The 26867-nt window shown below is 28.7% G+C and overlaps 1 protein-coding gene across 5 annotated transcripts in view; it reads left to right on the top strand.

Annotated features, from left to right (window-relative positions):
- Positions 1 to 26867, top strand: part of LOC111677910 (TLD domain-containing protein 2) — a 105370-nt gene that overhangs the window by 45380 nt on the left and 33123 nt on the right. For 3 of the 5 annotated variants that reach the window (XM_046949409.1, XM_046949408.1, XM_046949410.1), the window contains 8 exons: positions 4306 to 4877; positions 4941 to 5131; positions 7441 to 7933; positions 8004 to 8161; positions 10724 to 10881; positions 13131 to 13293; positions 13360 to 13555; positions 13895 to 13984. In XM_046949409.1, the coding sequence (XP_046805365.1) occupies positions 4306 to 4877; positions 4941 to 5131; positions 7441 to 7933; positions 8004 to 8161; positions 10724 to 10881; positions 13131 to 13293; positions 13360 to 13555; positions 13895 to 13984 (2021 nt within the window). Of the gene's footprint in view, positions 1 to 4305; positions 4878 to 4940; positions 5132 to 7440; positions 7934 to 8003; positions 8162 to 8548; positions 8681 to 10723; positions 10882 to 13130; positions 13294 to 13359; positions 13556 to 13894; positions 13985 to 21592; positions 21822 to 26867 lie in introns of those variants that run through there. The other 2 variants (XM_046949412.1, XM_046949411.1) reach the window with 2 other exon arrangements.

Raw genomic sequence — 26867 nt, 5'->3', positions numbered from 1 at the left:
CTATCTATCTATCTATCTATCTATCTATCTATCTATCTATCTATCTATCTATCTATCTATCTATCTATCTATCTATCTATCTATCTATCTATCTATCTATCTAAAGAAGTATAGTGGTCCCATGAACCACTATACTTTCTTAATTGTATACATTCTGTTACCTCACTCGTAACTTGTGGTTTCTTTAGGGTTTATAATTAAAATTAAATATCTTCTACTACTGTTTCTTAAGGTGGCAATCGCAGTGGTTTTAATCTTCATAAAATTTTATTAATTTATGGTTTGTTTTATTTCTTTATTTTATTATAATTATAAATAGAATAGATTATTTTCTGGGTGTAATTTAGATCTTTAGACTGGGTATTTTGTATAGTCTTGTAATGGAAATATCAGCGAACTGTTCGTTTACATCTAAACATATTTTAATTAGATATAAAGGTAATTTTTTAATGAATGTCTCTTCATATTTGGAATTAAATTTAAACATATTTTTCGAAATTTGAATCTAGAAAATGTTTGCATTATAAGTAAAAATGAGGCGCTATATAGAATATATAAATTCCTTAACTGTCTTTAAAATTAATTTGTGAAAAATAGATATTTTAAACAAATATTTTTCTAAAAAGTTAAAATTTATACAAAACATTTTTGTTTGTCAAAGAAAATTGTATGTTATTTGTTTAAAATAACAGACTAAATATACAAATAATTTTTTTAAATACTAAACACGTTTATTTGTTATTAAAAAAAGAATGCATTGTATTTATTTACATCGTTTTATTAAAAAAAATGAATTATTTAAAATGTTGCTTGAGATCATAACTTTAAAATTATACAGAACCACAATTTAAAACGTAAATTTGAAATGAAATGTTTTTTTTTAATGAAATAGTAACTGTAAAAAGTCACTTAAATTATGGAGTTTTTCTTGTCATAACTCAAGCTTTTAGTTTAAAAGTGATTTCTAGAAAATTATTCAATATCGTATAAACTAAAGTTTTATAAAAATTATCTACAACTTGTGTTACAAAGTTTTTAAATTACTTCGAAATAGTTATTGTAACATTGTTTTAATTCACTAAGATCTTTAGACATTGCAATAAATCCGCGTCTAAGATAAAACTCACGTTCACATGATCCTCTGGAACGTTCTCTACATGTGGGTTCCACTCTAACTAAAACGTTTCTGGGTTCAAGTCTAAACTTTTCTGGGATTCGGTCTAAAGCTAATACCGAGATAGTATTTCATAGTTTCCCCACCATTTGTCTGTCTAATTCACTCCCATTTTTGCAAATTACCATGAAATGAATGTAAGAAATACAGTTGTGAAGCCATCATCTATTTGGATTATTTCATGAACTGCGGTTTCATATACGAACCAATTTAGAGTCTTCCTAAGGAATAGAATATTCGAAATACACTATGCTTGAGCTGTGTTATTCAAGGACTTTTTCATACAACTTATATACGTCAAGGATGTTGTCTACACCGATCTCCTTGTAGGTTTTTGTATAAAACTTCTGTGATGATATTATTTGATAGTTTCCTTAGCATGTGTCCATCCAATCCAATTTCATTTTTTATAAACTTTCTATATAGTTTGAAGTTGTTGTACCAGAGTGGCTGTGATTGGATGTTCTTCCCTGCGGAAACAACTTTCGTTTGATACAGCTGTTGCTGAGTTAACAATCTTTGGTCCATTATGAATCGATTCGTTCCACGTCGGAGATATAATTGTCGTGGGAACGTGGAGTTGTTGTTGTTCAAAGACGCACACTTGGGTCCTGTTGGTCCTTTTGTGATACCTGTAAAGATAATAGAGATAAAAGAATGAGTGTAGGTGGTAGCTTTAGTATTGAGTCATAAACAGGTAGTGAGTAAGTATAGAATGAAATACTGAGAATAATGAAAAATTGAGATAGAAATAGAAAAGAAAATAGAAGGGTAGCTTCCCTAGATATTCCAAACGAGTGTGCACTAGCGCAGGGCATTGACATGTTCAATAGATTCTTTCTCCTCTTCGTCTTGACAACTTCTACAGAAGTCATTGTGGGGGATACCAAGTCTTCTTGCTTGGTTTTCAAATAAGTTCTGTCCCGTGATGACAGCAACAAGGTTACTGATGTGAGGACGATTTAGACCTGATTCACACTAGGAAACTTTTTCTTAATTCTCTTTTGAAGTTTCCTTAATGTCCACACATAGAAACTTTTGTTTCAGAAACTACGTGAAACTATTGATTTGTTGTTGTACGAATGAGAAACTCCGCACCGCGAGAGAGATGGATGATATTCTTTTTCATTCTCTCACGCAAAATCAAAAGTTTCTTAGTGTGGACCGTCACTTAGTTTCAGAAGACATGACGTGCGTTTACGTCCAGGCCAGGCAAAATTGGGATATTTTAACTGGATGCGTTCATAAATCTATAGGAGAATGTGAAGTAGGGCTGAGAAGTAGACGGCAAAATTGATCTATAACCAATTAACTAAGCAGAGCTCCCCGTTTGAAATGGAAGCGAACAATAACTCTTTTATTTGTTATTAAAAAAACTAATTAACTTTTTAGTAAAAAATTAAAAAATAAACTTTATGATAAGTGTTTTATAACAGATAATTAAACAGTTTTTTTCGTTTAATTTAACGACTAACTATTAGATTACACAAGAGTAGTAAGTGTTGAAAAGCTTAAAATTTTGATAATAACAAGAGAAAAACTATAAACAATAGATTAAATGAGAAAAATTAATAACATTTTATCAATTAAACAATAAGTTTTGGAGAGTTTATAATTAGAAATTAAAACAAATTACGCCACTGCAATCTGCAACAAGATGCGAAGTAGAAACAAGGTACTCCAGCCGGCAGCCCTTTGGGGAATGGATAAAGAAACCTTGTTGACTATCTACCAAACGATTGGCCGTTCAGTGGTAAACTACGCAAAGCCATTGTGGACACATAGAGTTAGCGACACGCAGTGGAAGAAGCTTCAAAGCTGTCAAAACGCAGCCCTAAGAAATGGTGACAAGCAGCATCCAAATGATATGCGAAGAACTTCTGCATGACGAAACGAAGATGCTTTCAGTTAAGAAACATAACATCATGCTATCTAAGCAGTTCCTACTGGGATGTCATCGTTAAATGGTGGAGCGGGTGGCTCTAACGGAGTTAGAACCCCCGGGGCATGTAAAGAAAGATCTTCGTATGTATGAGACTGACATCCGAAAACACCTGGATGATATAGAGGACAAAAGCTCATACAGGACAGCTTTGAATACTATCCTTCAACAAGCGGTAGAAGACTCCATCAGTTCCCACCGCGATAGTATTATACTGGGAGGTCGTTCCCCACCCGTTGCAAATGAGGAACGAAACCTACCACGTCGTACTAAAGTGGTATTGGCACAACTTAGATCGGGATGGTGTACCCGTTTAAACTCGTACTGGTCAAGAATAAACGACACCATTCAAGATCTTTGTCCTGCATGTGGCCCACACAATGTTAAACATCTTTTTAACTGCAGGGCAAATCCAACTGAGTTGGAACCTGAATACCTATGGACTCAGCCGTTGGATGCGGCTCGTCTACTGGGCTTAGATCTAACGGAGTTGGATAACCAGAGCGAAGAAGTGTAGGGAATAATTTGTAACTATATATACGTGTAATATCAGGTGTCGCTGCTACAACAACAACATATTATAATTGTTTTAATAGGAACTAATATATATGCGTTAAAGGAACACAGATGGTATGATTTCTTTAGGGAATAGAAGTTTTCTTATAAACTGTGTTTAGAGTTAGAAATAACTCGAAGAAAGTGTAGGATGAATAGTGAATCATGAATGTTTTTAAGACTTGTTAAGTTTCTCAAAGATTTTCTGATCAACTGGCTTAACTAATCAACGTATTTTAAGGTTGTTGTCATGATTATATAATTTTTAATGGAATATTCTTTTGCCAGTTTGTTAAACAAATATAAATTAAATTTTATTAATTTCCAAAATATAATTTTTTACTTGTTTTGTTATAAAAAAAAAACAAAAAATAAACCTACGGTTTGTAATTAATAAAATAAATTTAGAAATTTATCTTATCTAAACAAAATAAACCAAAAAAATATATAAAAAAGTTATCAATGCAATATATAATATTAGAAAACTCGGTCAAAATATATATACAAATAAGTAAATAGTCTAATACACAAAAACAATAATAAATAAGGAAAAAAAACACACACCTAAATATATAATAAATTTGTTTGTAAATCAACCTTTAAACAAACTTTTCTCTCTCTTCTACACTTACAGATATCTTAGAAAGTTTACGTCCTGGTTCACCAAAACCTGGACACATTGAACGTGTAGATGCCACCGGTCGTACAGATGTCAATAAAACCGATGATCCGGTTATAACACAACGTTTCCTTAAAATCAATGTACGTCACATAACCGATGGCCAGGGTGTAGTGGGTGGTGTTCTTTTAGTAACACCCAATGCGGTTATGTTTGATCCAAATGTTTCGGATCCATTGGTTATTGAACATGGTCCCGAAAGTTATGGTGTTATAGCTCCTATGGAATTGTGTGTTAATGCTGCCATCTTTCATGATATTGCACATATGCGTGTATCGGGTGGTGCAGCTGATAATACGAATACACAATCGGAAAAACCTGAAATTTATTATCCCAAAACAGTATTAGATGCCCAAAAGGCCAAAGAGGACGAGGAGGAGAAGGAAAAAGAGGAAGGACAAGGAGTAGATAATGTCGATGGCAAAGAGAAATCGGAGGAAACAAAAACAGATGCTGCTGGTGCCGAAAGCAAAGAAAAGACAGACGATCAAGAGTCTATATGCTCAGGTTCAGGTCGTGAGACAGAGGTTTGTGTTATTTTACTTTTGCTATTTTTTTAAAAAGTTTAAATGTTTTTTTTTTTTTTTTAGAAAAATGATGATAAATCTACGGAAGCCAAAGATAGTACGAAGACTGAGCTTGATGCTGCCAGTTCTGGCACCAATGACACCGAAGATGATGAAACTAAGAAAAATCATAATTTAACTGATTCTCGTACCACCTTAGAAGAAAGACGCAAAAGTCTTTTAGACCATCATTGGGCTATTCCTAGTAAAGATAGGTGAGTTAAGGGGTATTTTGTGTGTTTGTTTTTTATTTTTGTTAAGTTTTCTATATGTTTGGTTTTGGTTTATAATTTAATTTCTTAAAAGTTTTTGTAAATGTTTGAAAAATTTGTATTTTTAATTCAAAATATCAAATATCAAATGATCATCATTTGGAACATTCAATTCAGATTCTATAGGATACAGTAAGATCTGTTTTATATTAAGAACATTTATTTTCGTAATGCTGACGATCTTCTTTAAGAAAAGATCTGTCGTTTCTGATTATTGAAAAGATTATTAGATTCTGTAAAAGATCACAATATTCTGAGGAGTTTCCCTTTGAAATAATCACTGAAATAATTTTGAGAATTTCCCTTTAAAATAATTCTTAGGCGTTCCCTTAGAAAACATCATCCGATCTTCAGAATCTGTAAAAAGGTCATCAAATTCTACTTATTATTTTGTAGAGAAATTATAATCACTTTCTAAATATTTTCATATCATCAGATTCGTATGATTTTTCTTAAAGAAAAGTTGTATTACCTATAGAAAAAAACCATCTGATTTTGATGTCTTTTTACCTAAAAAAGATCAATAGATTTCTCCCTTAGAAAAGATCACCAGGTTTATCTAAATATCTAAAATATGATTAGATTCAGATGACTTCTCTATAGAAAAGATTACCAGATTCTGATGTATTTTCCTAAAGAAAAGATCACTAGATTGTATTGACTTTTTCTATAGAAATCATTAACAAATTCTGATGACTTTTCCAATAGTAAAGATCACTAGCTTCAAATGACTTTTCCTAGAGAAAAGATCACCAGATTCTGATGATTTTTTCTATAAAAAAGTTCATCAGATTCTGATGACGTTTCTTATAGAAAAGATCATAAGATTCTAATGACTTCTTCTAAAGAAAAGATCACTAGATTCGAATGATTTTTCCTAAAAAACAGTTTATCAGATTCTAGTGATCACCAGATTCTAATGACTTTTCCTATAGAAAAGATCACCAGATTCTAATGACTTTTCCTATAGAAAAGATCACCATATTCTAATGACTTTTGCTATAAAAAAGATCACAAGATTTTAATGACATTTCCTAAAGAAAAGATGGCCAGATTCGAATGACCCTTCCTAAAGAAAAGATCACCAGATTCAGATGACTTTTCCTATAGAAAAGATCACCAGATTCTACTGATCCTTCCTAAAGACAAGATCACCAGATTGCATTGACTTTTTCTGTAGAAATCATTAACAAAATCTGATAACTTTTCCAATAGTAAAGATCACAAGATTCTAATGACTTCTTCTAAAGAAAAGATCACTAGATTCGAATGACTTTTCCTAAAGAACTGTTCATCAGATTCTAATGACTTTTCCTAGAGAAAAGATCACCAGATTCTGATGACTTTTCCTAAAGAAAAGTTCAACAGATTCAGATAACTTTTCCTATAGAAAAAATCACCCGATTCTAATGACATTTCCTAAGGAACAGATCAGCAGATTCGAATGACCTTTGCTAAAGAAAATATCGCCAGATTTTCTTAAAGAAAACATCATCAGATTCTAATTACTTTTCCTATAGAAAAGGTCACTAGATTCAAGAAATAAGATAAGATCGCCAAATTCTAATGACCTTTTGTATAAAAATGATGGCCACATTCTAATGAATACTTCCATAGAAAAGTTGATCGAATTCTGATGAAAAGATTACCAGATTCTGATAACTTTTCCTTAGAGATCACCAGATTCTGATTATTTTTCCTATAAAAAAGATCATCAGATTCGGATGGCTTTTCTTATAGAAAAGATCACCAGATTCATTTCGCCAGATTCTGATGACTTTTCCTATAAAAAGATCACCAGAAGTAGTTCCAGATTCTGATGAGTTTTCCTATAGAAAAGATCACCAAATTCTAAGGACTTTTGTATAGAAAAGATCATTCACTTATTTGACAAAATAAAACATTTACAAACTTCATTCAATTTATTTTATTCATTCTTATACATTACACATTAAATTCAATATTTGTTTAAATTTGTTTATGTAAAATATTTCAATTCTTATTTCAATTCTGTTTATTTTCTTACATTTATTTCAAACTATATGTACACCAAATTTGTTTATTATTGCACCATTGGTTTTATGTCTAAAAAAACTGCACTATCACTACTCTAAAAAAAAAACTGATGCACCAACTACTCCACATCAACAAATAAAACATCAACTGTATATTGTTTTTTTACCCCACCTAATGGCTTTAAAAAACATTTTCATAAAAATATAAATATGTATATAAATCACAAAACCACTTAGATTATGTTTATCTAATTCTCGAAGATCATCGGAAGATGAGGGTGACAATGAATCGAATACCACCGCCGATAGTGGTGCTCGTGGTCAAGATCCTCATTCGGCTACATCATCATTAAGCGGTATTATGGCTAATTTGGCCAGTGGTAATGTTAACGCTATAGATTTAGAAGAATTGGAAGAATTATCGAAACAAGCGTGTTACGATTCGGGTATCGATATACGCGATCCTATACCAAATGTACAACCCATACCAAAGAAAACTGTTTACAGTGATGCTGATATTGTATTAAGCTCCGATTGGGTGCCACCTAAACCCATAACAATAACACCTCTGAGTGAATCACCACCAAGAAGCAGTTTAGATGCTGGTGGTTCACGTAAAAAGACTACTAGTGTGAGTTTTAGTGTAGATGATGAGAATCAAGCCCAAGCAGCTGCTGGTAGCAATAATCAAATTAATCAGCAGGATAAAAATGCTGATAAAAAGAATAAGGTTGGTTTGTTTGTTAATTAAACATTTACAAATTCATTGTTTTGCTATTTTTTTGTTTGTTTTCATTTAGATGTTGAAACGTCTTTCTTATCCTTTGACTTGGGTTGAGGGTTTAACGGGTGATGGTGCTCCCAATTCTGCTGGCAGTGTTAATAAGTCTCAGGATCAAGAATCTGCTCCCAATACTGGCGATTCTAATCAAAGTGTTTTCTCAAAAGTATTTTCTAGGTAAGTTAAACTCAAAAAATATCTAAAAATAGTTTTTAAATTTTTTTAAGGATTTCAAAAATATATTTAAATAAATCTGTGATTGTCATATTTACTTATTTACAATATTTCTTTTTTTTGTATTCTAAAATGATTTTTTAATAACAAAAAAAATGCATTCATATTTTGGATTCGGCTTCAAACAAATATTATTTATTTATTTTACATATTTTACACCTTGCCACTCACCACTCACTAAACACTTTCAAACATTTTTAATTTATTTCGAAACTCTTGATCCAATAAAACACTTTAAACTTTTAACCTCCATTTTTGTTATAATTTTACAAATTTTGTAAATTTTTTATTTTTAAATATTGTTTAACAAAAAACAACATACAATATCAGTTCGCCCATTACTTTGGTCTCAGAGTTGGGTGGTAATTTATTTTCAAAAACACCGTCCGAAGATTCGAGTGGCTCTCCGGTGCCACCTCTAACACCACATTCCACTCATTCCGAGGGTCATATTTCCTCAGGGTAAGAAATTAAATCAAACAAACAAAAAAAAATCATATCATCTCAATTTGTTAAATTGTTGTAGGAGCTAATTACTATTGTATCAACTATTATAATGTTATTCTCTCTCTATATATACATATAAATATATTTTGTTAAATTCAAATGTTCTTTCTACACCACGTTGACTACGTTTTGATAATTTGTTTTTTACTATTATGATTCATCATTTCTTGTACTTTATTTTTGTGTTCTTTTAAAGTGTGTTTTGCCTTGTTTAAAGTGTAAATAGATATTTTAAACAAAACATTTGTTTCCTCCTTACCTTTTTTCTTTCTTTCTTAAATATATCAATATAGTCACCCGTTTTCTTATTTACTTGTTTGAAAACTTAATTGAAATTAAACTACAGCACTTGCTATTGAATACATTTATAATTTATGTCCACCTTTACCAGTTAAATTAATAAAATTTTTGTATCAAACGTTTTAAATATATTGCTAGGTTTCACTTTTTTCCAAAGAATATAAAAATGTTGAATCAATCAATCATTTCATCTTTATTTTTATCAAACATTAACGTCATCTTCATTACTTATTTCATAGTTGTTGTTAAAAACAACTTTTAATATTATTATATTAACTTTGTCATCATTTTCCATTTCATCTTCAATGTGTTCATTCCTAAATCCATGATACCAGAACACTGGAATTTTAATCAAATACTATTTTTTGGACTAGACTATAGATTAAACTATAGACTAAACTACAGCCTGGACTATATACTTGACTATAGAGTAGACTAGACTTAAACACCATAGACTAATAACTAGACTTATGATTGGCTATAGACAACACTATAGACTACACTTAATACTAGCAAACTGTTGACTATACTATAGACTGGATTATAGACTTGTCTATAGACTTGATTATAAACTACACTATTGAATTGACAATAGACTAGACTATAGACTAGACAATGGACGGGACTATAGACTAGACTTAATACTAGCAAACTATTGACTATACTATAGACTGAATTATAGACTTGACTATAAACTAGACTATAAACTAGACTATTGACTTGATAATAGACTATGGACTAGACAATAGACTAGACTATAGATTATACTATAGACCAGACTATAGACTAGACTAAAGACTAGACTATAGACTAGACTATAGACTAGACTATAGACTAGACTATAGACTAGACTATAGACTAGACTATAGACTAGACTATAGACTAGACTATAGACTAGACTATAGACTAGACTATAGACTAGACTATAGACTAGACTATAGACTAGACTATAGACTAGACTATAGACTGGACTATAGACTAGACTATAGACTAGTCTATAGACTAGACTATAGAATAGCCTATAGACTAGCCTATAGACTAGACTATAGACTAGCCTATAGACTAGACTATAGACTAGCCTATAGACTAGACTATAGACTAGTCTATAGACTACACTATAGGCTATACTATAGGCTACACTTTAGACTATACTGACTATAAACTAGACTATAGACTAGACTATGCACTATCCTATAGACTAGACTTTAGACTAGACAATAGATTAGACAAGACTATACACAGACTTGATCTTAAACTAGACCTTAGAGCAGACTAGACTTATAATAGATAAGGCCTAAAAATAGTAGCCTATAGATTACTAACTTATAGACTTCCCTTTATAATAGACTGGACTATTTGATAGACCAGACAATAGCCTAGATTGTAGATTAGACTCTCGACTAGACTATTAACCATTCTATATATTAGACTGTAGGCGACTTTAGACAAGTCTTTTGACTTGACTATAACTTGCCTATAGTCTAGACTGTAGTCTTAACTATAGACTAGACTATAAACCAGACTGTAGACTAAACTATAATTCTAGATATATTTCATTCTATTACCCACCCTGAAAATATTTATATTAATCTTGATGTTAATTAGTTGGTTCGTTGTGTAAAGAGTTGAAAATTTGTTGTATTAAGTTTGAAAAGTTATTAAAATGTTTCATTATCTATTCTGATTTTTTTTCTTTAGACGTTCTTCTATAGGTACTTTTATACGTCCTTTATCTTCGGAGGGTACTGCATCTACTACTAAACTTAAGGATAATAAACAACAGCAACAACCAAAATTGGATTATCGTTCTATGGTTTCAGTAGATGATAAACCTGGACTATTTGTCAGTGTCGATAGTAAGTATATGTTTTTGATATTATTTATTATTTCAAAACAATTATTCTTTTTATTGAATAGCTTTTAGTTGAATTAAATCTATAGTTGAGTTGAGTTTTTGTAACCTAAAATTGGGTAGTTTTGCTCTTCCAGTTAATTTATTCTTTTTTATTAGGCTTTCAACATAATTTAAAAAATCTCATAACATAAACGTTGTCTTTATACTTAATATTCTCCAAGTAACTAGTTACCATTTACTTCTAATTTAAAACTACTCTTGTAAAAATGCTACAGTTTGTGAAACTATAAAAACAAAATTAAAAAATTATACTTTAAACACTTCAATATAAACAATTCATGAACAAGTAGCAAGTTTTGTTTTAATTGCTTTGTTTGGCAAGACACAGTCCACTGCTAATAGAATACAATTCTTACAAGACTTGCAAACATTGCAAAATTTCATTGGGGAATTCCTCATACAATCGAGCGCAACTTTTTACAAATGCAATCTTCTACGTTATTGATTTTAATTTTAAATATTATTGTAAATTTAAAAGGGTTATTAAACTGTTAATTGCGTATTTAATATTGTTATTACAGGCTTAATAAGCGTAATTCTCTAACAAAAACACGTTTCTTTTCAACAACAATAACATCATAATAAACAAACTTTACAAAAAAAAAATACATCAATAGTATTACAAAGGAATTATTTTGTGTTTAATCTGTTTATTTTTTCTTTTCTTAATTTCAACCACATTGTATTCTATTTATATAATTAATAAAAAATAATAATTTGTTTATTTAATTAATTAAAATTATACATTTGAAATTCTCACATTTTCATTTTTGCAAAATTCACCATCACACACATACGTACGTTTTAATTATATGAAATACAAAAAAACAAAAAAAAAAATCAAATATCGAAATAAAAATCTCTTGTAGTACGGGCACCAAATTTTCCAAATTTTGATATAGTTGGTATGTTTGAATAACTACTATATATACATACTACACATATATTCACATAAGTTTAAACAAATTTTGTATTAATTTTATTTTTGTATAAAACTATACTATAAGATTTTTAAGTTTTTTTTTATGAGAAAAAAACTATAAACTAAACAAAAGACTAGACTGAATGATATATACAATAACTAGACTATAGACAGGACTTTAGACTAGGCTATGGAATAGACTTTGAACTAGACATAGACTAAACATAGACTAGACTATAGACTAGACTATAGACTAGACTATAGACCAGACTATAGATCAGACTATAGACCAGACTATAGACCAGACTATAGACTAGACTATAGACTAGACTGTATACTATTGATTAGACTATAGAATAGACTGTAAACTTAGACTAGACTATAGACAAGACTAAAGACGGTACTAAAGTCTAGACTAAGGACTATACTAAAGACTAGAATAAAAAGTAGACTAAAGACTAGACTAAATAATAAGCTGAATATTAACACTAATTAAAAGACTACAGCATAATTAAACTATAGACAATACTAGATTAAACTATTATCTAAAGACTAGACTATAGACCAATCTTTAGACTCGACTAAGGACTAGTCTATAGAACGGATTATGGGCTAGACTATAGATTAGACTATAGACTAGACTATAGACTAGACTATAGACTAGACTATAGACTAGACTATAGACTAGACTATAGACTAGACTATAGACTAGACTATAGACTAGACTATAGACTAGACTATAGACTAGACTATAGACTAGACTATAGACTAGACTATAGACTAGACTATAGACTAGACTATAGACTAGACTATAGACTAGACTATAGACTAGACTATAGACTTGACCATAGACTAGACAATAGCCTAGACTATAGACTGTAGACTAGACTGGACTACAGACTAGACTATATATTACGGTATAGACTAGACGATAGACAAAACTATACTTTAGATCGGAATTTAAGTTAATAGTCTGTTTAATATTACATACATATCCCTAATCAAACTGTACATAAGTGTTGTAACTTTATAAATAATATTAACCTTTAATGAAAAAGAAGTGTAAATATCGAATAAATGGAATTTAAAGAAATATACTGTACATATCCATATCGAAGAACATTGTATATAGATTTATAATAAAATTTATATCCCAAAATCCTTAACTTAATCCTTAAATAAATTTAGCATGAGCTGATTTTATTTTTACAAAATAACAAAACATAATATTAATAAAACTTTTATCTTATATCTTTACTATATTATAGAACTTATACCCAGACCTGCAAGAGCTTGCCCAGATCCTCCATTGTATTTACGCTTACGCATGGGTAAGCCTGTAGGCAAGGCCATACCATTGCCAACATCGGTAATGTCTTATGGTAAAAATAAATTGAGACCTGAATACTGGTTTAGTGTACCTAAAAATCGGTGAGTTTTTTTAGTTTTTTTTTTTAAGATTTCATATTTTTAACAAAACGAATTTCTTGATTACAGGATTGATGAATTATATCGTTTTGTCAATACCTGGGTTCCTCATCTCTATGGTGAACTGGATGAGGAACAAATCAAGTCGCGTGGCTTTGAGTTAATACAAGACGATACGGAATGGACACAAAGTGGCACCAAGAAAACACGTTCAGGCAGTCAAGAGGGTGAAGAAATCACCGATATTACACGTGAATCTTGGGAGGTAAGTTTTAAAAGTTTCTTTTTGTTTTAATTTTCTTGTATTTTTAATGATTATATGATTCTTTAAATTTTAAGAAATTCATAAATAATTATTTAATTAATTTAAATTAAAAAAAAAAATAGGTAAAATAATAATTATTAAAAATAGTTTAAAATATCATAAATATAATTTTTATTATTTCCATTTTAAATTAATTGAAAAAATTTCTTTAAGCCGCTTTTAAATTTTGTTTAAACAAAAAATTTTTTCAAACAAAAGAAATTAATTTTGTTTTATTTATTTTCTGAAATTTATTTATTTTTATATTATTGATAAAACGAAACCCAAAAATAAAATCAGCTTATTAAGGCTCCATTTGCTAAGACCTACAACATTATTAAAACGGCTTCACATGCCGCATCTGCTGATTTGGATTTATTAAGCGGCGAGGTTAGGATTGAATTTATAAAAAAAAATACAAACAAAACACTCAAAATTAATGTTTTGAAAACAATTTCAAAATTTTCTTACAACAATTAGATGAATTTTTCTTTTCTTTTTTTTTTTTTTTGATTTGTATATGAAATTTTAAGTTGTAGTGTTGTGTGACAAAAAGCCAAAGTCGTTTTAATGTGTTTTTAAGTTGTAGAGTGATTTTGTGTTTTAATTGAAAAAAAAGAAAAATTAGTTTAACTCACTGATGATGTATTTCCTTTAACGATTTAGTTTATTTTTTCTTTTAATTTTAAGTTGTTAATGTTGCAAAGGCACCATCTTTTAAACAAAAGTATTTTCTCTTAGCTTTAGATTTCACTTATATGTTGTTCATAAACTGATTTCACAATTTTGAAACTTTAATTTCATCACTCGTTATTTCATGCTTAAACTCTTCATTCATTCATTTAGTCAGTCAGTCATAAAATGACTGTACATTGTCCTACATTTCATTGCATTTAATATGAGTGTGTTGTTGTTGTTTTCGCTTTTCTTCTTGTTTTTTTTTTTGATCTTTTAAGGATCATTTACATATATTTAAAATTAATATTTATTTATCAACACACCTTTTTTTCTAAAGGTTGTTGTTTATTTGTTGCATACAAAATCAGTTTTTTTATTGTTGTATTTTAAATTGTACATAAACAGTTCTTAAATAACAATGAGAACGGTACCTGTGTATAGAATTTTGTAGTTATTTTTAAATATGTCATTTATTTTTCTTTTGGGTAAAAAAAAAAAAAAATCGCTTTTGCAAATATTTAAAACCTGTTCCAGAGTTTTTTTTAACAATATTTTATATAGGTGAATGTTGCTCTTAATAATACTTATTATTAACAACTTGTAAAGAGTTTCTTGTTCTTCATTAAAGTTTTTTTAAGGTTAACATTTTGATAAATGTAAAAATGGATTAAATCAAATTAATCTTTTAACGTTTAACTTTTAAAGCGTTTGCTACATTTATTTAAAAAGATACTTAAATCTTGAATACAGCGTGCACACACATTGGTCTAGGTTAAAGATTTTACTACAATCAAAGTTATAATCTGAACTATTGATTGGACTGTAGTCTGATCTATAGTCTGGCCGATAAACTAAACTACAGTATTTCATATATTTCTGGAATATAGTCTAGTACATAGCCTAGTTTATAGTCTTGTAGTTTAGTGTATAGTGTACTCTATGGTCTAGTGTATAGTCTAGGCTATATTCTATTCTGTATTGTAGTCTATAGTCTAGTTAATATTCAAGACTATAGGTTAGTTTATAGTATAGTCTGAAGTCAAGTTTAAAGTCTAGTCTATAGTCAAGTTTAAAGTCTAGTCTATAGTCTAGTCTATAGTCTAGTCTATAGTCTAGTCTATAGTCTAGTCTATAGTCTAGTCTATAGTCTAGTCTATAGTCTAGTCTATAGTCTAGTCTATAGTCTAGTCTATAGTCTAGTCTATAGTCTAGTTTATTGTCTAGTCTATAGTCTAGTCTATAGTCTAGTCTATAGTCTAGTCTATAGTCTAGTCTATAGTCTAGTCTATAGTTTGGACTAAATTATTGTCCTTAGACTATAAGTCTAGTCTACAGTCTGGATTATAGTAATAATAATCTTTAGGTGGCCACTCTTTCATTTAATTTTGTTTTTTTTTTTGTTTTGGGCGCGTTTGAAACAGAAAGCAATAAAATAAATAAATCGTTGACTTTTTTCCAACGTTTGCAGGAAGTTTTTAAATATTTAATTATGTATGTTTGAGTAAATATGTTTGTGTGTTTGTTTGAGTTTATATCATTTGATTTCTCCTTCCAGTTTAAACTGCTTTGACATTATCAATAATTTTCAATAACAACATCATCACCAATTGATGGCGAAATACAATTTAAATGCGTTATAATTAAACAAGCAACAAGAACAACAACAACCACAATATGAAAAAAGTAACAATCTTATGACATTATTTTATCTCTCTCTTTGTAATATTGTTTTTATGTTCTTTAAATGTTTTTTTGATGAAGATGTGTTTGTTTGTATTTTCTTAAACATTTTTTTATTATTCTTTCTTTTTGCTAAGAAAATTGATATGTTAAATAAATTGACAAAAAAAAACGTACATTTTAAAAAAAATCTGCGATATTTACGCATGTCAAATATTAATAATAACAATAAAATATGAATTTATTATTATTTGTTAGTCATATGTTAATAATAAATATCCAAATGAGTTGAAAAATTCTAAATTTAGCTTAAGAGTAATTTAGAAATATGCTTTTGATTGAAATTGAGAGATAAATGAACTTGTTACGTTTTGATTAAGGTTTTAAGCAATTTGTTATTATTGAAGTATGCTCTGTATTCTGGTTATGTAGGAATTTATTTATATATTTTTGATATTTTGTTTTTATTTTCTGCATCCGGCATTCATATCAAATTAATATATGACAAGCCTTTTTTTCTTAAGATTTTGTTTATTGTACTTCTTGTTGACAAATTATGTGGGCTTTTGATGAAATGTATAATGTGTAGAAAAACAATTAAATATTTATAATAATTATTAATGTTGTTTTTTTACGAGATCTTATTAATTTAAACTATTTTTCTAACTTTAGTTAGAACTTTACATTAGACTTAAATTCAGAATATAGAAAAAACTGCAGACAACACTTTAAACCAATCTATTGTTCAGACTAGTCACCAGACTACGATGTACACACCATAGGCTAGAATACCAAAATTCAGACTATGACCCGCACCACATTAAAAGCGTTAGTTTGGTTTATAGTTTAGCCTATAGTCCAGGTCATAGCTTACAGTACGGTTTAGACTGTATTCTAGACGATAGACCAAACTATAGACTTGCTTATTGACATTACCATTAACTAACTCTTTACTATAGACTAGACTAAAGACTAGACTATAGACTAGACTATATACTAGACTATAGACTCGACTATAGACTAGGCTGTAGACTAGACTATAGACTAGACTATAGACTATAGACCAGACTATAGACCAGACTATAGACTATAGACTGGACTATAGACTAAAATATAGACTAGACTATAGACTAGACTATAGAATTGACTATAGACTAGACTATAGACTAGACTAAAGACTAGATTATAGACTAGAATATAGACTATATACTAGACTATAGACTAGACTATAGACTGGACTATAGACTAGACTATAGACTAGACTATAGACTAGACTATAGACTAGACTATAGACTAGACTATAGACTAGACTATAGACTAGACTATAGACTAGACTATAGACTAGACTATAGACTAGACTATAGACTAGACTATAGACTATATAGTTAAGTCTATGGTCTGAGCTATAGTTTTGAGCATAGTCTGTACTTTGTTCTTTATTGTGGACTGTAGTCTAGATTAGAGACTGAACTTAAGTCTAATAGATATCATGGTTTATAGATAGTCCGATCTAAAGTATTTTGGAGCTGTTTAAATATTGTTAGAAAGTGATCCCACATTGAACTTGTAAACAGTTTCACATTTTACATAAAAAATATCATTTTAAAGCTTCAGGGCCGCCGATTTTGTATGAGTTACAGATATCTACTATTTAAAAACTAGTCTACACTAGTTGTACATATGTTGTTTCACCAAACCTTTGTTGATTTTTTATCAATTATTTTCATAAAAAATATCTAATTATTTCCTTATTATTTCATAATTATTGTGCCAAGTGTTGGTAAATTAGAGTTTGATTATGACAGAAAATGTCCGTAAAAAAACTTAACTTAAACACAAAAAAAAAATTAAAACTAATAAATAAGTAATTTTTTGATTTTAATTTATGTACAACAAAAAAAAAAATACATACATAATTATATTGGAATTTGAGAAAACAGGATTGTTTTGAACTGTTGTTTGGCGTGTTGCTTATAAATTGTGAATTATTTTGTGAGCAAAATATTAAATATAAATAGAACGTGCCATTTAATTGGAGCTTTCAAAACAAGTTTGACTTAAAGGTGGATGTTTAAAAGAAATATTTTAAATTTTTATTAAAAAAAAAAATCAACTCTAAAATGTCACTTGGTTTAGATAAAAAAGTGACTTAATAAAAGTAGTTTTAAAACTAAAATGATTAATTTTTTAAAAGACATTTTTTAACTTTAATTAATATTAAGCTATTAATTTAAAATTAATTTACAATTTGTTAAATTTTATCAGCAATTTGTTTATAATGCAAATTTCTATATGAAAACCAATTTTCGTGCTTAATTTTTTTTTTTTGTATAATTTTTATTTAATCAAACAATAATATTGATTTTAAACAAATTGCAAAATTTGTTAAATTTTGCACACAAAAGATCAGGAAGATCAGCAAAACGAAAAAATGCCGATTAAAATAATTCTATTAAAACAATTGTCGATCAGCAAAAATTTATTTTAATTGATAATCCGGTTGGAAGTTTTTTTGTTCAATATAAAAAAAAAATGAAACTTGTTTAAATTGTCTTTTTTCTTTTAATCAATAATAATATGATCGGCGTTAATTATAACTATCGAATTATTTGATTGTTGATTTTGTTTTTTTTTTTTTTTGTTAAAAGTTCAAGTTCATGTCTTCAATGAGTTTTATTTGATATTTTCAAAATCTAGAATTATCCAAAATGAAGGAACTTTTAAATGATATAGTGAAGATCATTATTTGTATGTCTTCAGTTATAATGAAGAGATCATTCCAGATATACGCTTATTACTAGTCTTTTAAACTGTCAATTATGTGCTTAATCTTCTACATCACTTTTCTCGCAACTATTTTATAACTCTCTCTCTCTTTCTCTTTGCAATACTCTTTACTCTTCCTTTAACCTACATAATTATTTTGATTCTACATCAGAATGTGCAAAATCTTTTTTCGTTTGTAATTTTCAAATTAAATTTTTCAATAAACTAAAAATATTTACTTAACGCTTCGTAAGCATGTTAATTTCATGTAATTAATCAAATAAATAATGACCATTGTTAATTTTTTTGTATGATATCGTTTAGATTTTTTTTTAATTTTAAACCAAAGTGACCGATCGCAATTGATTTTGAGAACACACCCATTTCACAATTAAAGTTTTGGTAAAAAGGATGACAATACTATTAGGGCAGGTCACAGATTATGTATTCTCTTCTAGATCTCTCGAATCTCATAAATCGAATTTAATATTCTTTTCTGATTTTTTTAATTTTAAACCAAAGTGACCGATCGCAATTGATTTTGAGAACACACCCATTTCAAAATTAAAGTTTTGGTAGATAGGATGACAACACTATTAGGGCAGGTCACAGACTATGTGTTCTCTTTTAGATCTCTCAAATCTTATAAATCGAATTTAATATTCTTTTCTGAAACCTCTTTTTACTCAAAAATTCTATTCAACACAATTTATTATAAATCTCGTTAGGATTTTTCTTTCTAAACTATTTACACTAATAGAATTTTCAATTTTGAAAAGTGTGAAGTTTATTTAAGCATTTATACATTTAAAAAAGGTGTGAAAACCCAAATTAAATTAGCTAGATGTCAAACTTATTTAATTCTTTAAATAAAATTTGATGATTTCTTTATTGAAAATTATTAACACACAATGAATCTATACAATTACAATGGAGCCGACAGACTGCAAAGCCACACAATCTTTGAAATATTTTTATTTGCAATTCAATTAAATTTTTCATATTCTATATACATACTTACATACATATGTGCAACATATACTTGGAGTAGGTTATTGACTCGGCAATACTGTGACTGTCTTGTGCCACACGATAAGTAGAGAACACATTGACTACAGATAAATCAGTCTTTAGTATTGACTATAGATCAGTCTATAGTCTTTACTAAAGATCAGTCTATAATCTTGACTATAGATCAATCTATAGTCTAGACTATAGATAGATCAGTCTATAGTCTTGACTATAGATAGATCAGTCTATAGTCTTGACTATAGATCAGTCTATAGTCTTGAACATCGATCAGAATCTAATTTTGACTATCGATCAGTCTATAGCATTAACTATAGATCTGTATACAGACTTGACTATAGATCAATCAATAGTCTTGACTATAGATCAGTTTATGGACTTAACTATAAATCAGTCATAGATCAGTCTTGACTATAGATCAATCTATAGGCGTGACTATATATCAGTCTATAGCCTTTTCTATTGATCAGTCTATAATCTTAACTATATATCAGTCTGCAGTGTCGACTATAGATTTACTTGACTACAGATCAGTAATATAGTCTTATCTATAGATCAGTCTATAGTCTTAAATATAGATCAGTTTATCGTCTTGAATATAGATCAGTCTATAGTCTTGACTTTAAATCTATTTAGTCTAGTCTATAGTCAGATTTCAGTCTTGGTTATTGATCAGTTTAAAGTCTTGACTATAGATTAGTCTAAAGAGAATCTTCCTGAAGTTATTGTGAATTGTAGAATGAAATCTCAATAAAGAACAAACCGCTTCTCTTTACAGAATTAAACCAACAAGTTACAGAGTTTTATTCATTTTTGTGTGATTACGTTCTTTTATCAACGTCTGTCGCTTGAGGCGCATATTGTATTTAAAATTATAACTAATTACATTAATTTATTTACAAATATAACTTGTATAAACAAAGAACCAACTAATTGTTTGGTGGGGTAGTGTTATATATAATTAAACGATTAGAAAAACAATCTCATTACTCTTGTCGTCTTGGCAAAATGATCAATTACGATCAATATCATCATCATCATAAGAACATGTAGTACAAATAAATGAGTTTGTGTTTATATACGTTTGAGTGTATGTATGTATGTAGTTGATAGAATAATTTAGGTGCATCTTTATTAAGTTCGCATTGTAATAAATCAATTTTAAAGGGGTCGTCGGTAAGGCAATGATCAACGTGTGTATGTGTTTACATGTGTGTTGATTGTTTGGCTACTTTCAATTTTTTTTCCTCAGTTGGCATCTGTTGTTGAAATTTTCAAATACATTTGTATCTAATGAAACACCCGCCAAACCAAAAACCGCAACAGCGGCAGCAAAAACATCAACTACAAAGAAATTTAAATGTTTTTATTTTATTTATACTTAAAATTTTGAAAATAAATAAAAACAAAAAAACTAAACAGAGTTGAACTGAACTGAATTGAGCCGAACAGTGAATACCACATATTTAATACAAAATATAAAACAAAAAGACATTCAGACAGACATACAACTGAGCCAAGTTTCTTTTAGACAGACAGAGCACCATCAACAAACCAACCAACCACTCCACTACACAGCTCAGCACAGCGCAGCACAGCACAGCACACAACCACCAACAATTTATTTATTTTATGCGCAGTCACAACTTGTGCTTCTTACGCGTTTCATGTAGATCTTATTGTTGGCGTTTCGAATTTGACAAAAAGAAAAGAAAATCAATTTTTTTCGGAAATAAAAATTTTATTTTTCAAACTAAAAAGGCGCTGTTTTTAAAAGAAAAGCAAATTTTTGTGACAAAATGTGACTTAATTTTAATATTAAAAAAATATATATAAAAATAATTTATAAAATTGCTTAAGAAAAGTTTAAAATCTAAAGTTTTTATCTTAAAACTGTGATATATGTTTGAAACCTTTATATTCCTAAATTATTTAATTCAATTAAATAATAGTAATTGTAAAATTAAATTAATAAACATTTCTTTATTACACCATCAATAACAACAACAACTTAACAAAAATGAGCGCCAAGTCTAAGAAACTGTCAAAAATTGCCAAATATATAAAGAAAAAGGTAAAAGAAATAGAAAATAAACAAATCATCAAGTTTACGTTGTTCTTCTAGTCTTTTAGTGGTATTTTTTCTTAATTAATTTTATTTATAATAAAGACTTTTTCTATTTAAAAATAAACGCGAAAAAAAGTGAAAAAAGCCCACATGTGTTTTTGATGTGCATTTTGGCCTAAAATTTAAATTTTTTGCTAGAATTATTATAAGCAAAAGTTTAGTTGTGGAAATAAATTTTAACCAAACACAAGTTTTTGTTTTAAATGAAAAATATTTTAAAAAACTACAAATTATCTAATTTTTTTAAAAGAAATTTTTAACCAAAACAAAGTGAAAGTTGTCCTAAATTACAATTTTATTTGTTAATTAATTTGTTTAAAACAAACGAGTGTTTGTTTACGGGTAACAAGTATAGAATTTGTTTTCTTTAAAAATTTATCAAAAAAAGGAGGTTTTAAACATGTCTTTAAATAAAAAAGTAATTAATTTTAAATATTTCATTTATTATTTAATTATATTTAAACAATAAAATATAATTAATCAATAGTTTATTCTTTTTTGTTGCAAAATTCTTTAAATATATTTGTGTGTTTATTTTTATTATTTTTTCTTTAAATTGATTCATTAATTATTCAAAACGCATCTGTGTTTTGAATTTACTGCTAAATATTTCTATTAGTGTTGCTACAATAACGATTCGTTTTGAATCGTTTAACCATAAACTTGAATTTGAATTTTAGAATGTGTCCAACTAAAAGAGGTCATAATCACAACTAATTGTAATTAAGGTGAATGATAAAATTTTTGTTCGTTCTCTCCCAAGGGTGAAAAAGTGTGAGTTTTTTGGAAAAAGAGAAATTCATCTGCAATTAAGCTTCTGAAGGAGAAAAGATCCACAACACTCTTGATCAAAAAGGGAATAAGTCTTCGAGATATACCTGTGACAGATTTCTTTAGATTCTGAAAGAGAAAAGATCACCAACACTCGATCAAATCTTCTTTTTATATGCAAAGAACTCAGTACTCAAAGAATTAGTTGCAAGAAGAATGATACAGAAGTTACAGTAACTTTATAACACCGATCTCAAAATTCTTAAGCCAATTTAATGATGAATTTGAATTATAAGAGAGTTAAGATTTTTCCCATCAAGTGGCAATGAAGATTATAAGACCCTTTTATTTACGAATATTCCCCGTTCATTCACAATAGTCAATGAAAATTATTAGACCAACACGGATATGGGTAGCTTTATAGTTTGTTTGCTACTGAGGAGCTAAACAAACTCAAAATTTTGTCAAACTGTCTCAAAAGAAACTCCCAGAAGGTTTAAGCGATAAAATCTCAGCTCATTCTTATTGATTCCTCATTATTTTGATTGAAGATTGTCTTGTCGCAAATAAACGGAAAACTTTCAATTCTTGAACAAAATTCAAGCCAAAATCATTTCCTTCACGAATATTCCCAGAACTATTCATTCACAATAGTCAATGAATATTATTTAAAAAAAAACTCCGAATCCAAAGTTGTTTCATAGTTTGTTTGCTATTTAGGAGTTAAGCTAATAAAACAATTTGTCAAACTGTTGTAAAAGAAACTCCCAGAAGGTATATAATCCAGATAAAGACTTATGGATTACACCCATTCTTAGAATTTCCCATTCTTTAACATTATTTAAGCCAAATTATTTCTTTTACGAATATTATTTGACTAATTCGGATATGTAAGGAAAAAACTCCGGATCCTGGGTTGTTTCATAGTTTGTTTGCTACTGAGGATCTACGCAAACATAACATTTCGTCAAACTGCCTTAAAAGATACACCCAGAAGGTTTGAGCGATAAAACCTTTGTTCGTTCTTATGTATTCCTCAATGTTTTGATTTAAGAACGTCTTATGGCGAATAAGCGGATAACTTTTCATTAAGATAATCAAAAATCAGTTTTTTTACGAATTCTTTCCAGAACTATTCATTCAGAATAGTCAATAAAGATTATTTGATATGTAAGAAAAAAATACCGGATCCTGGGTTGTTATATAGTTTGTTGGCTACGGAGGAGCTACGAGAACATAACATTTCGTCAAACATTCTAGAACTATTCATTGACAATCGTCAATGAAGATTATTGAAAGGAAGGTATGAAATGAAAGTACAGACTAGTACTCTTTTTACCTTCTTTTTATGGAAGAACGTTTTATAAACAAAGAATTTTCCATTATTTAACATAATTCAAGCCAAATTAATTCTTTCACAAATGTTCCCAGAACTATTCACTCATATCAGCTGGACGTTCTAAACAGAATTCCAACAACAAACTGCGGTGCGAAAATCCCCTCTGTCCTTGTCCATAGATAAGTGAATCTATTTATCTATCTATCTATCTATCTATCTATCTATCTATCTATCTATCTATCTATCTATCTATTTATCTATCTATCTATCTATCTATCTATCTATCTATCTATCTATCTATCTATCTATCTATCTATCTATCTATCTATCTATCTATCTATCTATCTATCTATCTATCTATCTATCTATCTATCTATCTATCTATCTATCTATCTATCTATCTATCTATCTATCTATATATCTATCAATCCATCTTACAAGGTTGGTTCCCACAATTCGCCAAACTAAAAACAATTAAATTAATTATAAATTAATGTTTAACCTTCATTTAATTATTATTTGAAAGAAAATGTTAAAGAAATGACAAAAATTTAATATATTTCTTTTATTTCAACATTTATTTTGATTATTGCAAAATTTGTTTGTGTTACTTTTATTATCTTAAAAATTATTATTATTATTTTAAACGTTTTGTCTTGTTTTGACTTTTTTTGTTTTAAATTATTATACAATATAGTTGTTATAAACAATTTTATGAAATTTCTACATGCAAAAACTTTTAAAAGATATTAAATGCAATCACTACTTACTTGACGCTTTCTAATTTGAAAAAAAAAAAAAAATAATAAATTAAAATAAAATTTCTATTAGAATTTGTAACTAAAGAGGTTATTATTTCGTTAAAATTTATCACGATTTTGTGAGGTTTTTTTCGGCTTTTAAATTAATTGAATGTAAAGAAAAACATTTTATTAAAAAAATAATTCAATTTAATGATAATTTGTTGTAATGTTAGAGGAGGGAGTTTTATAATATTTTAATGGATATTTAAAAGATTTTAATTAAACATTTATAAAAACATGTTCTAAACATTTATAAAAAACGTAATGAAATCCCTTCCATTTCTCCCAGACACCCATCACGTAACTAAGGCTGTGTCAGTTCTTTTGCACTCTGGAGAGTAAAAACTCTTTAAAGCAACTCAATTTAGCAGTCATCACTTCATTATAAATATTAATTTTTAAAATTTTTGTAGCTCTCATAAATTGTTGTTAAAATATTAATAACATAAATATTAAAGCAAATATTTTCCACTCTAACAAAAACTGAATATTAAAACGGCGACATACACACACTGGTTTGTTTCTTTTTATAAACCAAGTTAACAGCACTTTAAACATTAATTATCTAAAGTTTTAAATGTTAAAACCAAAATACATCATAAACCTTGACATTAACACTTTATTAAGTGGGTCAAAGATGGTTCAATGTATTAAGTATTAAATTATTATAACTATGTAAGTTATTTAAAATAATAGAAACGATTAATTGTTAAAATTACTTCGATAAGTTGTAATGTTTTTATGGAATTTAAAAAGAATTCTTAAATAGAAAAGAATATTTGATTTAAGATTAAAATTGAAGACATAATACTCTCTCTTATCAATATGGCGGACGTAGTTAATGTGCTTAATGTTAGTAAATTTCTTGATGACCTTATCTTACGGTGTTCACTTTTATCCATTAGGATAAAGAACATTAAGGTGTCAAAGTTTAAATATGATTTTCGCGAATCATGAACAAGTAATTTTGTCAGGTTATCGAACCTCTTGCTATAAGTCGAAGTGCTTGCCGTGAACATCTACCTTTTCGGTGTCATTGCAGGGTAGTAGTTTTAAAATTTCAAGATGAGCTGTTACAAAGGTGAATGTGTTATCTTCATCCACTTTTTCTCGTATATGCTTGACACCGTTACATTCCTAACGCTTAGACCCACAGTAACTCCTATGTTGAGCATCTGTTGTCTCTTCGGTAAAAGCGGCAATCTGAAATATAAATTTCACATTGTATCAGTTTTTAACCATTAATTTGACCCGAAAACGTAGCCATCACATGTACACCGAGAAAACTTTTCTAATAACGCTACTGGTGAGAGAGATTCTCTGACTCGACACCATGTCAAATCATTCCAAGAAATGGTCGAGGATATATTTTACACCCTTAGTTTATAGTCCCGACAGGCTAGTAGCAGGCCGCAGTTGGAAATCTTTTGCCTATAAGACTTGACAATCCCTGTCACAAAGTCTTAAGGAACGTACTTGATGCGACACCTATTCGCAGAGGCAGACCATCAAAATCTAGTTTGTCCTGGGCCATGTCAAAGTATCGCCTTACTCCTAATGCACTGAAAAGCAATGAGCTCTCAAATGAGCTCATTGCTCACACATGTATAAAAAAGAAGCAAACTCAGTAAGAGAACCTTTTGTTTAGATCAGGGATGTATTTTTAAGCAAACAAATACAAAAAAGTCAAACAGCTGTTTCTATCTTACTTTGTTATTGTTTTTAGCAATTGTGTAAACATAAAAAATACAAATCATGTGATTTTTATGAAATTTTTTGTCATGCGAATGGAATTGTATATTTTACGTTTTCATTCGATTTTACGTACGTAAAGTGTGATCGTGTGAAGAACCCATTAGACTCACTTAATTGAGATGGCACTGTTCTATGGACAACAGCAGCAAGAAACTTGAAATAGTTTTATTTCATAATTTCACTTTCTGAAAATGGATAATAAGTAACTTTCCATTTTATAAAAACAATTATATAACGTTAATTTTCATAAAAAATTCTTAAAGCCAAAATTGACAATCAAAATATTTACACCATTTATAGACTGGTACGATATAAATGTCAAGA

Source organism: Lucilia cuprina, chromosome 4, assembly GCF_022045245.1.
Source record: "Lucilia cuprina isolate Lc7/37 chromosome 4, ASM2204524v1, whole genome shotgun sequence".
In the NCBI taxonomy this organism is placed as follows: Eukaryota; Metazoa; Arthropoda; class Insecta; order Diptera; family Calliphoridae; genus Lucilia; species Lucilia cuprina.
Note: the sequence above shows the minus strand (reverse complement) of the source record. Positions and strands in the feature narration are given on the sequence as shown.